The 16618-nt window shown below is 35.5% G+C and overlaps 1 protein-coding gene across 2 annotated transcripts; it reads left to right on the top strand.

Annotated features, from left to right (window-relative positions):
- Positions 1-710: 710 nt before the first annotated feature.
- On the top strand, positions 711-16038 carry LOC132170228 (protein ALWAYS EARLY 2). 2 transcript variants are annotated; one of them, XM_059581128.2, is made up of 20 exons: positions 711-933; positions 2157-2282; positions 2753-2851; positions 3124-3186; positions 4103-4180; positions 4953-5121; positions 5766-6013; positions 6144-6507; positions 7493-7570; positions 8389-8669; positions 8858-8923; positions 9910-10233; positions 10325-10503; positions 10607-10889; positions 12175-12381; positions 13217-13366; positions 13831-13941; positions 14065-14280; positions 14924-15214; positions 15491-16038. In XM_059581128.2, the coding sequence occupies exons 2-20, from the start codon at positions 2178-2180 to the stop codon at positions 15653-15655; spliced, it is 3477 nt and encodes a 1158-aa protein (XP_059437111.2). In that variant the 5' UTR covers positions 711-933; positions 2157-2177; the 3' UTR covers positions 15656-16038. The 2 variants fall into 2 exon arrangements, with proteins under 2 accessions (XP_059437111.2, XP_059437110.2); XM_059581127.2 differs by having other exon boundaries at positions 13831-13974.
- The last annotated feature ends 580 nt before the right edge of the window (positions 16039-16618 follow it).

Below are 16618 nucleotides of genomic sequence, written 5' to 3'. Positions count from 1 at the left end.
CTCAAAAAACTAATATATTTTTTTCAAGTTCAAATGAAATTCTAGGAAGTCGAGAGTAACCATAGACCATTAGATTAATAAAAAAAAGAAAAAAAATGGAAAGTAAAAAAGAAAAGAAGAAAGAACTGAGATAAGAAAGAAGCATATGACCGAAAGGAGGGAGAGTTCGACCATCTCACCATGGTCAATCTAATGAAAATATATAAGAAAAGTAAAATAATAATAATAATAATAATAATAATAAATAAAGTTTTTTTTTTTTTAAAAAAAAGGAAAAATTCTATTGATTGCTGTCTAATCATGTCACTCTTCTTCAAAAATGATAAGATCGATTAATAAATTTACATAAACTTCGGCATCTCTAATTTCCATTAAAAAAGAAAAAAAAAAAGAAAAAGGGGAGTTTGAAAGGAAAAAAAAAAGTTGGGCCAAAAGTTGATTTAAAAACATACTTGGACTTGCAATTGCAAATACCAACAAAATAGCTTCCAGAAACGTGAAACCTATTGCGATATTTGTCTCCAAAAAATTTCAAATATAATCACGTGCATAACCCTCCACCCAAATCCCCCACAACACCAGTCAATCCTCGCCGTATAGATCCCCACATTAGCCACGTGTACGTCTAATACCACTCCACAATACAAACATCGTCCTCTCCCTCCTTGGACTCCCCTCACCTCCCCCCCCTCCACACGCGCACAGCACAAAACTTCAATTGGCTGTCACTCAGCGCCCCTCTTTCCTTCATATATTTAAGTTTCGCGGCAACCTCTCTGCTTTCTCTTTATCTCTCCTCTCTCTCTCTCTCTCTCTCTCTAAAACACTTTTTTGATATTTTCTTTCAGTTTCAGAGTTTTTCTCGCTGAAATCCTCTCCCTATCTGCGTATGTACATGGTTGGGTTTTCGGATCGGTTTGGAGTTCATAATCGGTGAGAGTACAGCCCGGACCTGTCAATTAGGGTTTAAATTTGAAGATTTTTGAGTTTTTTTGTCTTGTGTTTTCTGGGTTTTCGAACTCCTGCTTAAAATTTCGAATCTTTTTCGTTTTCTCGGCTTGTTTTGGCTGCTTTCAGTTTTTGAAATTTTATTTTATTTTATTTTTTGAATTGTGGCGTTTGGCTATTCGTAGTGAATTTAATTTTCGGTTTTGTGTTTGTGTTTGTGCGAGTGAGTCTCTGTGTGATTCGATTCATTTGGGGGGTTGTAGACGTTGAACTCGATTGCAAAATGCTATGTGTGGAATTGGGTTTTTGATTTTCTTTTTTGGGAGCATTTCGCAAAAATCCAACTTTTTTTTTTTTTTGGGGGGGGGGGGGGGGGGGGGCGGCTCAATGGCGACCATTGACTGATAACATGAAGACATTTGATCTTTCTTCTTCTTCTTTTTTTTTTTTTTTTTTGTTAATTCTTGAATTTGATTGTCTTTTCGAAGTGTTTTGCCTGTTTTCCGAAAGTGGGTTTCGTAAATTAGTTCTTTTGAACTGGTGCGCTTGGTTAATTTGCGACGAATCTGAATCTGGGGTCTCTGTGCGTATAGTTTGATTCATTTGTGTAGTTAGAGCTTTGAATTTGATTGTTCCGAAAAGCAGTTCCTTTGAACTAATGGGTTTGGTTTCTTGTAGAGAATCAGTATCTGGGGTTTTTGTGTGTGCGGTTTGATTCTAAAGAATTTGATTGTGAAATGTTCTTCTAAGGAATGCAATTTTTTATTCTTACCGAAACATTTCACACTCATTTTGTTGTTGGTGTTGTTTGTCTGACATTTAATTTTACAGGGGGTTTAAAAGGTAAATGGGCATTCAGATATGTGGTAAATTTGAAAAAAATTATTGCGCAAATTTTTATTTATTTTTAATTTTAAAACTAACAAAAGGGCTGCTGTGAAGTTCTTGTACTTGTTTGTGCCCCTATTGTTTGCTTGTATGCGGATCTTGCATGATACATCATTGTGGAATGTTGAGTAGCATGTTGGGATGTAATGTGATAACAATATTATTTTGTGGAAGAGAAAAGCTTGATAATTTGTAGTTAAAAGACATTATCTCTTTTTTGGGGTTGACTAGTCTTGAAAATGGAATCTGCTATACTATGTTGTTGATTTAGTTTCGTGATTACGAAAGTATTCCACTAATTTTGTTTTTGTTTATCTCAGATAGATAAATTGAAGTGTTCAATGGCCCCGACAAGAAAATCTAAAAGTGTGAATAAGCGATTTTCTACTATAAATGAGGTCTCTCCTGAGAAAGATGGTAGGAACTTGGGCAAAAGTAAGCAGCGGGTAAGTCTTGCTTAGTGAGACAATGAAAAAATATTCGGTTACCCTAGTCCTTATTCTTCTTTGTTGTGCTTTGACTCTCTATGTCTAGGTTTGGTTACACTTGTTAACCAAGTTTCATAAACCTTTGTTGGTCAGTTTTTATGGAGGGTAGAATGTAGTGTGGGCCTTTTATAAAGTTTTGAAGTATCTGATAGGATCTTCAAAATGATGGCCTCTTGTATTGGACACAATCAATCTTTGTGGCAATAGAGAGGATAATTTCAGATAGGATAGAACAGCAAATATATAGGATCATCAAATGAGCCTCTTGTTTGCATGGGAATGTATTCATGTGGGCAAACATAATTTGTTATTAAGGTCCATAAACCAACCCAGTATACAGAGATTAAGGCTTAGTTGAGTTGACTTTAAAGCTTCAAAGTGTGGATTTTTTTTTTTAAAATATTTTGGCTGCTGTATTTTATGCACAGAAAAGGAAATATTCTGATAAGTTAGGACCTCAATGGAGCAAGGAGGAGCTTGAGCATTTTTATGAAGCCTATCGGAAATACGGAAAAGACTGGAAGAAGGTATGCCTTTATTTGACATTGTGTTTTATTTACTCTTTTGGGATTTGCTTAATTAGCCATAATTGGTTGTCTTTCATTATATAAGCAGCTTCTAATTTATGTGGTGTAACTTGATATCTAATTTGGTTATGCATACATATGAAAACATTTTTCATGCTTTCTCCCCGTAATATTGTTTACAATAAAATTTTCTGTTCTAATGAGTCAATTTATAACGTGCTCCAGTTTTGTTTTTGGTCTCTTTTCTATTATTGACTTCTGTGCATATCCAGGTGGCTGCTGTAGTACATAACAGATCCGTTGAGATGGTGGAGGCTCTCTACATTACAAACCGGGTTGGTAGCATCCATTACTGTTAGATTGATTTATAACTAGAATCCGTAAAAAACAAAGCTTTCTGTAATTTAGGAGTATTATGGGTAATTATACCAACAGTTGTGTATATGACTCTACCTTTTCCTTTCCTTGCATAAGCAGTGAATATTCTTCATTTCATGCAAGCCATTTTTTAAAATTAAACACTATTTTCACCTTTCTTGTATAATCTATTGCACTTTCTTTTAATGTAATTGATTTGCATGAACTAATGATCAGGATATGACCTGGTTTAATATTTCTTTTGTTTTTTTCTTAATACTTGTCACTGCTTTGTCTTGAACGCATTCTTATAGATTTGAATAAGGGTCATGGTGCTCATTTACTTCTATTAATTGCAAGCTGGATGATTGAATCTACTAAACCTCTTGGCAGAAAATAGTTTCTTTTGCATCCTAGTTATTAGATAGTTTGGAGCGGGTTTGTCATTCAGTTAATAATTTCTTCTAGTTTCAATAGTTAGTTCTGGTGAGATTCTTGATAACTAAAGTTAATAAATTTGTATGAAATTTGATCTTAAATTCAGAAATGAAACTGGTTTGCATATGTAAGTAATTTTGGGCAAAACTTGGATGCCTAGTTAAGAAGGTAGGTGACATGAATTGACTTGATTTTTATCATTTTGTTTGGAGATTAATTCTGCAGTTGGAGTTTTGGCTTAGCTTATTCTTTTCAATGGCTTTGTACTGCTCTATCCGTTATTTTATTGTCAATGAGTCAAGAGGTTCATGATATGTATGTGCTCCAAAAATATGGCCCATATGTGTGGTCTTCTGCAAGTTTTTTAGCTCTAATTGTGTAACTTATGGATTCTTATGGTTTTGAGTGTCTTTGACTTATTGGCATTATTAACATGGGTATGCTCTTGTTTTGCAGGCATACTTATCCTTGCCAGAGGGTACAGCTTCTGTGGTTGGCCTGATAGCAATGATGACGGATTATTATAACGTCCTGGTGAGATTAGATTTAATATTTCCTGTTCAACTGAGTTTGGTCACTTTACTGTCAATCTGGTCCTGTTATATATCTGTCGATCATATTGTTAGATTCGACTTTAATTTGGCTTATATTGGTACCATAAAATAGTAGATATAACTAATGGTTTGTTGTTTACAAAATTATGTCTCTGGGTGAACATGCTAAACATCATTTTTTGGAACTGTTGTATGAGTTTCAGAATGTAAGTTAGCAGCTTTTTGGCATGTTAGCTTCTATACAATTTCGGCACTATAAATTATTTTAAATAAGATAAATTTGTTGTTGCTGGACTGCTGACAGCACTTATGTTTTCAGCTACAGTTGATTTTGTTTGTAATGTTTTCATGATGTGCTCTCTTAGGCAAAAAGGAAGTGACTGTATGTTTTCTAACTACTTTTTGATCTTTCTTTGCTGTGTTTTAAGGGTTGATTACTGTCTGATTCCTAGTTTAAATTTAAAAAGTATTGTTCCTTTCTGTTAGTTGTAAACTCTTACTGTCTGTGCTCCAACTGCTATCTTGCTATTAAATACTAGTGATAATTTTCATTTTTGCAATCTGAACCTTGGTGTTTCTATTTTCATCAATTTAAAGATGTTTTGGATAGCCTATATCATTGAATTGGGTTTTCCCTTGCAATAACTTAGTCATGAGTGAATCACCATGTTTATTGTGCTAAGTTAGCGGCTTTGCATTTTAAACTTAAGAGTATGTTTGTTTAAATCTTACTTTCATGGTCTGCAAAACAGGAAGAAAGTGATAGTGATCGAGAGAGCAATGATGCTTCAGCATCTCGGAAGCCTCTGAAACGCAAGCGGGGGAAAGTTCAACTTAGTGTCTCAAAAGATCCTTTCGAGTCTCGGTCAATTGCAACAAGTGATGGATATTTGTCTTTATTGAAGAGGAGACGGTTTGATGGTATAATTAGTTACATTATTACATAGTATAGCTGCTGGACCATTGTTCCTTCACTATTTATCATATACTTGTATATATTTTTGAGGTGCCTGTAACTTGTACTTATTTCTATTATATCAATGTAGGCATATTAGTATATAGAGAGTGGAAGGTAAAAAGAATACGTGCAGTACAAGCTTTTTTTCAAAAAGGCCCACAAAAGTGGTGCTTTTACGTTTTTTGGAGGGCTTTTTTTCGGGGGGGTGGGGGGTGGAGAAGCGCCTAATTGAAAGTAAAATGAAGCAACAAAGAGAATGATTTACATCAATTTCTTCAAAGAACAGTTAAATGAGTTTAACAGACTGTATCCTGGAATTAGATTCAGAGTGGCAGGGTATAACTAACTATCATTTCTCCTGCAGCAAGATATATTTGTCAGTTTGCATATCATGCCCATTCATTAGAATTAAGCAAAAACCCTCGTGGTTACTAACCAGCTAGACTTTCCTGCATTGTTGCTTTATTTTTTCATCTTTGCTATTTATAAGTCCGTACATAATGAACTGCACACTGAAATCTTATATAGTGTGATTCTTTTGAAAAGAGAGATCAAACTTGAATTTATTTGAAGAATTCCCCTGTTGATAGATTGAATCTTATATTAGGTACCCAGCCTCGTGCAGTGGGGAAAAGGACACCTCGGTTTCCTATTTCATATTCACATAAGAAGGATGATTCCAAATTTTATGTTTCTCCAAATAAAAGAGGTTGGAAGTCAGATATTGATGATGATGAAGTCGCACATGTGGCAGCATTAGCATTAACTGAGGCTTCACAGAGAGGAGGCTCTCCAACACCATATAGAAGAACAGAGCACACAAAATCCTCACCTGTTCAGAGCTGGGAAAGAATGGTATTTTGTTTTTCCCCTGAGTTGGGAAAGAATTGTATTTCGTTTACATGTCCCGTCATTACCTTTTTCCTTCCTTTTATTATCACGAATATGAATAATTTCTTAATCTTAATACTTTGATATGATTTAGCACATACCATCTGACATAGCTCGTGAGGCTGCCATGGATGAAAAATGGTTGGAAGGTGGTATAGGAAGTAGGAGAGCTGAAAATGGAGATTATGCAAGAGATACTTGCTCCTTGATGGATATGGAAGGTGTAGGGACGGTTAACGTTTTTCGAAAGGGGAAGAAGTCTTACAGAAAGAAAGAGAAAGTTGAAGACATTGGAAACCATCAGTATGATGATGGTGGAGAAGCCTGTAGTGGAACTGAAGAAGGACTTAACTTTGGCGCCCTTAAAGGAAAAGTTAACAATGAGGTTTCAACTGCAAAATCTAAGCGATTTTCTCCACAAGGTCAAAGGAAGAGAAGCAAGAAACTTTTCTTTGGAGGTACCTTTGTTAGTAGTAATTGTTTTATAAGTTGGTTATGGCAAGATTTTTTAACCCTTTATTTTTTTTTCAAATTCTTTGCTGGGTGGGTTTTTTTTTTTTTTAGTGGGGGTTGGGGGGTTTCTATTATTTTTTTTTTTTATTGCTATTCATATGACGACTATTTGTCCACTCAAACAGTGACTAATAGAACCTTAGTTTCCATTTTGTTTCTGAAAATTACGAATTCAAACTTTTTGTTTCTATAGTGGAGTGAAGTTGTTCCCCCTTTCTAGGAGTATGCTTTTTCCATGTTTTGAAGCTTTTATTTTTAATTGAAGTTAACGGCATAGCCACCATTTTGGAATAAGTGAATAGGTTAGTGTAGAAAGAAAAAGTGGAGGCATGGCTCGAAATTATGGGATTCAGTTTGCTGATATTGGTAAACGTGCAGACAATTATGTACGATCAATAGCCTCGTAGTTGGGGGGCTATTGAATGTTTCACCAATACCTTCTATAAAACTTGTGGAAAAGTTTCTGAATGTTTCAGAGGCATTTATCAGTAAGCTTTTATTTCTGCATATTTGATAATAGAAATATTCATCAAGATCTATCTTTCATAAATTTTATTAGAGGCTTCCCATGTATTTGGGAAACCATTTCACTGGGATTTGAATATATTTTTTAAAAGAAGCTATGTTTTGAAGCGAGCAGAGAATATGGGCAAGTCTTCTGGACTGTTAATTAGGAGGTCCAAGTTTCGAGTAAATTGGTCTATGATATTTAATAACAATAAACAGTATAGGGATTATTGCTCGATTTTTTTTGATTGATTTATATTCTAAATAGCATCATTCCACCCCCCCACCCCCCCCCCCCCCCCCATGAACATGTGTTATGTAACCATTTTTTGGTTGGGTTGAATGCTTGCTCTTGGTCAGTTAATTAGATAGCTAGATCTTCCTATAATAATGTTATAATTTTGTGTTTTGCTGTTTTTGTAGATGAAAGTACTGGCTTGCATGCTCTGCAGACATTGGCCGATTTATCTCTATTGATGCCAGCATCCACAATGGAATCTGGTATGTGATTTATGATTATAGTCTAATTTGTTTTGGAGTGATGCTGGGCATGTGTCAGTCCTCATTTGTATGTGTGAGTGAGAGAGAGGGAAATTAATTAGTTTGATTATTTGCATTTGTTTGAAGACAGAATATATGTATTGGATCGTGCACAACTAGAATCAGACAATATAATAAAGTAATTTCTTTACTTAGTGCTATATAATACAACATTTCATTGACAACCTAGTCATTTATTCCTAGAAATCAAAATTTCTAGGGAAAAATCATATTTAGTCCCTAGGGTTTAATCTAATTTGGATTTAGTCATTGGGTTTTAATTTCAAGAATAAGGTCCTTAGGTTTTGCCTAAGTTTTAAATAAGTCCCTCAATGACTTAAGCGTCAAAGTTAATTTCCCAGCTGCCACGCGTCTCGTTTGACACGCCAACTTCCATGTCAGCACCCAATGGCAATGCCATGTCATCAAGTACCAAATCATCCATCGAAAGGGGAAAAAGAAGAAGAAGAAGACCCAACTTAGAAATAAAAACCATATTCTTCGTCATCCCGATCTATGTTTGTTATGGCTCGAATTTTCGGATGATTCAATTTTTTTTTTTTAATCTTCATTTATACCTTTTAAAGGGTTTCTGTTTCAAAATTATGAAAATTGGAAGTTCATATTGGCATTAAAATTTCACTTAATGCTGTTATTGAACTTAGTTCTCAGGATTTATGCATTGTTGCTGTTCTTCTTTTGTAAATATCACTTTTCATTATAAATGATATGATCCCTTGTTTTCTCTCATTTTTTTATTGTTTATTTGTTGGATCTAGAATCATCTGTCCAGTTGAAGGAAGAAAGAACAACTTTTGATATGGATGACAAATCCAGTATACCAGAAGGTACATCTACAAGCCATTATAGAGATAAAAAAGTCCCTGGGGCAAAACAGAAGGCACTTAATGCAATTTCAGGTGTTGATGATACAACTTCTAAAAAATCAAAACTTGGGAGGGATTCCGCAGTTGATGTTAATGTTACTTTTGAAACAAAGGAACAGCTTCGGCCTGCTGATAAAACGTGGAAAAGAAAGCGCAAGCCCATGGTATCAAAGGTAACATAGGGACTGAATGTATTTGCTTCTCTATACGTATTTCTTGTTGGGGGATTTTTATTTTTTGAGGGAGGGGGGGGGGGGGGGGGGGTAACCTCTGTCTCTCTCATGCGCACACTAATACACTCTTAGTGTATAGCTATCTATCAGTTGATTTGATGATGAGCCAATTCTTGTTCAAGTTGCAGATATCAAATGACAAATCTCGAATTGATTTTCATCTAAATGAAGTTAGTGAACCATTGCTGACTGCGGTATGTGAGCAAATGCCTTTCTTTTTATTACAAGAATGTGTATTATCTCTGTGATTGATTTTTAAAAGTAAATTCTCTAACAAGTCACGATACCTCAATACTGTTTTATAAGTATGTTTTGCCTAATTGCCATATAATAATTAGAGCAACTTTGCTTTCTGTTTGGGTGATCTACACAATTACATCTGCAATTGAATTGAGCTTATCTCATACAGTTGGATGTCAGCTTGCTATGAGCTGACAATGTTACGGTGGAACTTAAATCTATCAGGTGAAAATGAGAGTAGTGCTAACATTCTTTATCTTTATCCTGCTGTAGATGCCACATCTAATATACCCCAGAGATAGTATTCCTTACTCATTGTAGATTTGACCATATATAATGCACTAGGGTCCTGCCTGGTATTCAAGCTAATTTTCCAAAAACAAGCTATGGCTGTTGGTAAATGGGCTGAACACGGAAAGTTAAAGCTACTAACTCTAGTAACAAATTGAACTGAATCTTGTGAAATGTGTTTGTTTTGTCATGGGATCATCAGTTTAAAAATAATCAAAGCTTTTGCTTCATAATGCCTTGATTTTTGTAGAAACTAAAAAGTTATCCAGTTCTCCCGAGACATTTTACTCTGCATGTAAAATTGGAGATTGTTAGTTTTCTTAAATAATAACTAGTTATACTTGTGCCAATGGATATTGGATCAAATGGCATCTCTTCCTCCAAGAAGGATGGGGGGTAGGGTCACAGGTACAGGTGCATAAGTTATTACCCATCCTGGTATCCACGAGGAAAAAAAAAGTTGTTTTCTGTTTGTCCATATGCATAAATATGTATTATCACCAAGAAACATACATTAACACTTGCACACATAGATATACATATGCATAATTATGTGTGTTCATATTTGAGAAGTCTCTGGTTATATGTTGGATGTTGATAAAGTACAAGAGGAGGCAGATGATTGTTAGCTTAAATACATGTGCTCTAGGTCTTAGCTGAAGAAGAGAGTAAACAAGTGATCAAAGGTAAATGCATGGCTCAAAGTTTTCCTTTTCCAAGACAATGGAAATCGGCCAGATCATCAGAAAGTTTCTTGGATAGTGGTCATAGAAGAGCAGAGACTGATTTAGCAGTATCAACTGCACAAGTTCCTGCTACAAGTGAAGTTAGTTTACCGACTAAACGAAGAAGCAGACGTAAAATGAGTCTACCGAGATCATCAATCTCTAAAGAGATGAAGTCTTATGACAACATTTTGAAAAATCGACATAAATACTGCGCCTCATTGCAAGACAGAGCACTCCATCTTAAAGTAAAATAGGTCCCTTCCTCTTATTTTTTAGAAACCTACCACTTTCTAAAGCTTAAAGCTTCATTATTCTTTTTTCCCATTTAAATTGCAGGAAAAGCTTTCTTGTTGCATTTCATCTCCTATGGTCCGCAGATGGTGCACTTTTGAGTGGTTTTATAGTGCAATTGACTACCCTTGGTTCTCAAAAAGGGAGTTTGTGGAGTACTTAAATCACGTTGGACTGGGCCACATCCCAAGACTAACTCGTGTTGAATGGGGTGTCATAAGGAGGTATGTTTTCAACTGAAGTTAATGTCAATACGGCTAGGCATATGACATGGAATTATTGAAAATGTTAATGACACATATTTATAGTGTTTGCTTCTAAATGCAGTTCTCTTGGCAAACCTCGGAGGTTTTCTGAACATTTTCTTCTTGAAGAAAGGGAGAAACTTAAACAATATCGGGATTCTGTGAGAAGACATTATTTTGAACTTCGTGCTGGTATTAGGGAAGGACTTCCTACAGACTTAGCCAGACCTCTATCAGTTGGACAACGAGTAATTGCTCTTCATCCAAAATCAAGAGAACTTCATGACGGAAGTGTGCTCACTGTTGATCAGGACAAGTGCAGGGTGCAGTTTGACCGTCCTGAGTTAGGAGTTGAATTTGTCATGGTAGCAGTTTCTTTCACATAAATTCATTTCAGTTCTTTCCTCTTATGTTCATATATCTTCAATATGGGAGATGTCTTTGATGCTGTTGTTTGTAAATGACATATGTGCAATTGTATTCACGTGTGCCTGACTCTGTGTGCCTGCATGTGTGTGTGCACGTGTGATACATATATAGACAGATAGATGGAGAGAGAGATTGATACTATTTGTTGCAGTAGGTGAATCCTATATAGTTCTTAGCAATTTTTCTTTTCTCACTGACTGCATACTAGGTTTATGTGCCAATGTGTTGGTGCATTTGAATTCATTTACGGCATGGGATTTGATTGCTGACAACATTTGAAGTGAGTTTAGTCTGGCTAGGGCTTCAATAGTGAGTTAGTTTATCTTATTGCCATGAGTAACATGTTATTGTGCTATATAAGTACATAAATGTCTCCACCTGCTTGCCATCTTTTCTCCATATGTTGTTAGTTATCATATGGTGCACTATAGAGCTTAGGCCATATTATTCTCTAATGAACTATCATTTTCTTTTCCTATTATACTCCCTTCTCTTGAAGAATAAATCATGGGTTTGCGTTTGTAAATGATTGCAAAGGCTGTAAGTTGCTTGTCTTTAAACTACATTTTCATTGTTTCTAAACCTTGAAATTATATTGAAAAGAATGGTGTTATAAGGAAGGATTATGGAAAGCAGAGGGCCCATTTGGTAAAATTTTGAGAAGTGTTTTGGGATTTGGGTTTTGAAAAAGGTAATAGTTGAGAATTGATTTGGCGGGGACCACATTTAAGAAAAGTTGAAAATGGTTTAGTACAATTTTGGAAGTGTTTTGTAAAAATTGAGAAATATTTTTATAAAAAAAAAAAAAAGAAAAAAAAAAAGGTAAAGTGCTGCCACATAACCACCAGTTTTTTTTAACAATATTAAGTTATTTTTTGAGGGTTTTGCAACGAGTTTTGTTGTTAGTTTTGAAGAATGTTAATGGTGGGAGCCACATCTGAAAATCCATTTGGTTAATTGGTATTTGAGAAAAGGGTTTCAATGTTTGAGAGGTGAGAAAAGAGCTTTCTAAAAGTTTAAACAGGCCCCAGAATTTTTCATTTTTCATAATTTTATGTGTCATATTTTGCCATTTTATGATTGAAATGGTGCAATAGACGGTCTGTCTAATATCTCTTGGTTATATTATGGTAAAGAAATTGCTGTCACCAATGACTTGTGTTATTGATATGGAAGCCATATATTATCTTTCTCTAATGACATGGAAATAATTCATTACAGGATATTGATTGCATGCCTTCAAATCCATTGGATAATATGCCAGAAGCTCTTAGGAGACAGAACATTTCCCTTGACAAGTTCTCTCTTATATCCAAGGAATCACAAATGAATGGAGATCCAAATATTGGAGGATCTATGATATTTTCCTCAAGTGGGCATATGGAGAAGGTTTCAAGCCCTGTGAATACTTTGGTAAAGCAGGGAAAGGTAATACTGCTTATCAGATACTCATATACGTCTATCTTGGATAATTTCAAAACTGTACGGCCCAGTACATCACAATCAACTATATATACATTTTACATTTTTTGGTTTGTCATGTTTCTTTTTTCTATATTTTTATGTTTTGGCCTTATTTTGCTTGCTCCGATTCTAGCATATTGTGATTCTGCTTTAACCTACCAAGTATGGTCACCAAAATATATGCTGCTGGACTTTGGAGAGACTAAAATCTTGGCAGTATAAGTGGGTAGCAGGCACTCATTCACGGACCACCAAAGCTACCTTTTTACCCATGCAGATCACAACGTAGGTCAAAGTGCTGACCTATCAATGGGGGAAGCTCCCAGGATACCTTTAGACCAACCAATTTATTGAATATCAGGGTTCCGTGCAGTTTTTCTGCAACCCAGTTTACGTTTAGATTATTAGAAGAGTTATCATTAATTATACACATTTTATTATTTAGTATTCTGTTTGTTAACCAAATTAACTTGTGTTATTTTCTATTCCTTGTTATAATTTTAATGAACCAGGCAGCATAACTAAAATGTACTATGAGTTGGTCCCTTTTCCTGCATGGGTTAAAAATACCTTAATTAGCTTAACTATACTTGTATGGTTCCAATGTCCTTTTTATTTTCCAAATAACAGCATCACATTATCACAACAATGTGGGAGTAACAGTTTTTACTGAAGTTAGGTCTTATTTTGAGGTTTTTTTTTTTTTTTGTCTGGGATATTCACTGCCAGAGATTGGAAGTTAAAGTTTGAACTCTAGAGTTTTCTCTGATAATATGATTGTCTCCAATATTTTGCCCAGGTGGATACAAGCCGTGCTGTTTCCCAGGCTAAGGCAGATGTTAGTGCACAACAAGCGGGCATTAGTCAGCCTTGTGTGCTGGCCCAGAATCAAGCAAGGGAAGCTGATATAAGAACTATTTCTGAGCTGACTCGTGCTCTAGATAAAAAGGTTGTACTATTTTATATTGTAGTTGATCATAGAAATGTATTTGATCTAAACAAGTTAATTCAGTTGGCACAAGGGTTGTACTATTCTGATTCTTGATTATCATGCATTTACTTGCCTTGTCAGAGCCTTTATTTGATTATTCTATCTTTGGTTTGTGAATCTGTTATAACAATGTTTTCCATTTTCTTGGCCAGTTTGCCTGGCATCTCTTAACATATTTGAGATTCTGTTCATATTGGTTTCTTGAAGGATATTTTGTTTGTTGGTGATCTTGAAGAATATATATATATATATATAAAATTTAATATTTGCTACCCATTATTTCCTAAATATTGGACATCCTCTCAGACATTAGGATCTGCCAAACTAGTTTTTGTCCATCTCTATATACAGAATTTTTTATTGGAACTCTTCCTTTGCATTTCATACTCATGCTGTGAAGCCTTTCTGTTGCTTTCGTGTAGGAAGTGGTGTTGACAGAGCTTAGGGGCATGAATAATGACATGGTGGAAAACCAAAATGATGGAGGCCGCTCTTTAAAGTATTCTGAACCTTCCAGAACGCAAATCGCCACGGTACTTGTACAGTTAAAGGAAGCCAGTGACCAGGCATGTGGCTTCCATGAATTATATTTTGCTTTACATTTTTGCGCAAGTGTGCCATTCTCTGCCTTTTTCATTGAATGTTGCTGTGTGCAGGTTTCTTCTGCTTTGCTTCATATGAGACAGCGTAACACTTATCCAGCAGATACCCTGCCTCCTTGGCTGAAGCCCCCAGCCAATTCTAGTGTCCATGGTGGCCTCACAAATTGCTTGGATAATTCTTCTATATCTCAAGAATCGGGATCTAATGTCATTGAAATTGTCAAAGGCTCAAGATTGAAAGCACACACAATGGTAGATGCTGCTATTCAGGTATGAGTACTCTCTCTCTCTCTCTCTCATGTGTTTCCATGTGAGTGTGTGTGCTGGTAAGAACTTTTTTATTTTAATTTCTTTTATATTCTCAGTTTGCATGCTATACACAACCATGTATGTATGTGGGTATCCTTTTCCTTGTTGGTTTTGAAAACTGAACAATAAATTTATGATAGAGAATGCTCAAATACACAGGCAGCTTATAGGAGCTTCTCCAAAATTTACAATCAGAAAGAATTGTGGGTCTTTTTTTTTTTCATTTCGTTTGGTCTTTATTTGGTCCGACTTTCCGAAGGTCTATTTTCAATTAATTGATGGATCCCCCATATTGCTAATCAGTAGCATGTATGCAACACACTTTATTTGTTATTTCCCAGTATGATATATGTTGTTGGGCTTGTAGGATATGTTATGTATTCTGCAGGTCATGAGTTTTTAATATTTCTGCCGGTTATGGCCTAGATCAAGCGGTTCTTATGCAGCTGTATATTGATGTATTTGAACAAACTATCCATTTTGGCACTGTTTGTTTATTTGCCTCAAAAGTTTAAGCATGTATTTGTTTATTACCTTTTTGTCTTTTTTGGATGAGAGGAAGCAGTTAGCCTAATTACACCTTATGACACAATATTCAACTCAGGCATTCACATTGAAGAAGGAAGGGGACGATGTTTTTACAAGGATTGGGGAGGCTTTAGATTCTATTGATAATCAGCAACTAACATCTGACTCTAGGGTACCAGTGGTCAGGTCTCAACAGCAGGCGAATGGCAGTCTGGGTAACCACAATCAGTTGACTTCTTGCTCATCAGAGCCCCTACTTACTAGTGATGTATCTGGTACAAAACCGTGTCGTGATTCTGATGGAAATGAGGCACAAATCCCATCAGAGCTTATCACTTCCTGCGTTTCTACGTTGCTCATGATACAGGTAATTTGGAGATTATGGTTTAACATTAATGGATTCAAGAAGCAATCTCTCTCGTGGGTTGTGTATGTGTGTATGTGTGTTATGGGACTTTGAATGCAATGCTAGTGGCAATCACTTGGTTCTTATATCTTTCTACTGCCTACAAAATATCATTTTTGGGATTACTCGTTATCATTGCTCATTGCTGTCTTTTTTTTTCAAAATTATTTTTCCTCAGCAAAGATCTATTCTTGTAAAACCTTGTTATGCTGAGTATGACTTTCCTGTAACATGCAGACTTGTACTGAAAGACAGTATCCTCCCGCCGATGTGGCTCAGATTTTAGATTCTGCTCTCACAAGCTTGCATCCATGCTGTCCTCAGAACCTTCCTATTTATAGAGAGATTCAAATGTGCATGGGAAGAATTAAGACCCAAATATTAGCCCTTGTACCAACTTGAATATTATCCTACCCTGTTTGATCTGTACAATTAACCTTGTAAGTATTATGCTGGAATCTTGATTTCAACCTCGGTTTCGGCTTTTTTCTTTCTTTCTTTTTGTTTGTGATTAGGCTAACTGGGATCAACATTTAATACTAGTGATAGTGATATTGTAATTTTAGCTTCGTTTTGTAATTTATGTTTCCTAATTCTCAAGTAGATTGACTTAAAGTTAGTAGAAGAGAATGCTACATCTTGAAAGCATCCTCCCCCCATTTCTCCTCCCTCTATTCTTTCTGTAAGGAAAATGTGACGAAGATTCTTGCATGGAACATGTGAGCCTTAATAGAAATTCTTGAATTTAGTACTTCGGACCTCTATGAATATCTTGATTTTCTTCTTGTGGCCTCCAAGTACTCTCACTTGCAGCCGAAATGCGTTCCTTGTAATTCTTCTTTATTGCACAAGAAAAGTAGTATTGTGTGGGCCGAATTAAAAGTATGATAAATACAACTTTAAATAGAAATGAAGTAATTTATTTCACAAAATGTGTATTACAAAAAGTATATTTAAGAAAGTTTATAAATATATCAAAATTGATAAATTAGCAACCTAATATATTGTCTGTCACGAGTAATACTAGAAGTCTTTCTTGTGTCATTCTAAAAATGAAGCGTTTTGTTCTAAAAATGAACTATTGTTTTAAACAGGCTCCCAACTTTTATTAACGCTCCAATGATCTCATCCTTAACAACCCTAGGAGGCAGGATCAATCTGCTCTCAACATCCTCTTCTTAAGCAACAGGGTTAAGAGGAGATCCATCACAAGCTGAAACTTTCATATGAAAAATCATTTGGCAGGGCATCCCCCATTAAATCCACCATGTCGCTTTCTCCCTCTTGGAGATGATCAGGACCATCTCTGCCCCTTATACAAATCTCTCCATTGCCTCCAGACACTTTCAGGTTAGGTAATCTTTC

The sequence above is a fragment of the Corylus avellana genome, chromosome 1 (genome assembly GCF_965113065.1).
Source record: "Corylus avellana chromosome 1, dhCorAvel1.hap1.2, whole genome shotgun sequence".
NCBI lineage: Eukaryota > Viridiplantae > Streptophyta > Magnoliopsida > Fagales > Betulaceae > Corylus > Corylus avellana.
Note: the sequence above shows the minus strand (reverse complement) of the source record. Positions and strands in the feature narration are given on the sequence as shown.

What these genes read in the sequence shown, in the direction of transcription:
- LOC132170228 (XM_059581127.2), top strand. Translation starts at nt 2,178, where the DNA reads ATGGCCCCGACAAGAAAATCTAAAAGTGTGAATAAGCGATTTTCTACT. An exon ending in CTCTCTACATTACAAACCGG is followed by an intron (nt 3,187 to 4,102) that starts GTTGGTAGCATC and finishes CTTGTTTTGCAG; the next exon opens with GCATACTTATCCTTGCCAGA. An exon ending in TGGTAGATGCTGCTATTCAG is followed by an intron (nt 14,281 to 14,923) that starts GTATGAGTACTC and finishes TATTCAACTCAG; the next exon opens with GCATTCACATTGAAGAAGGA.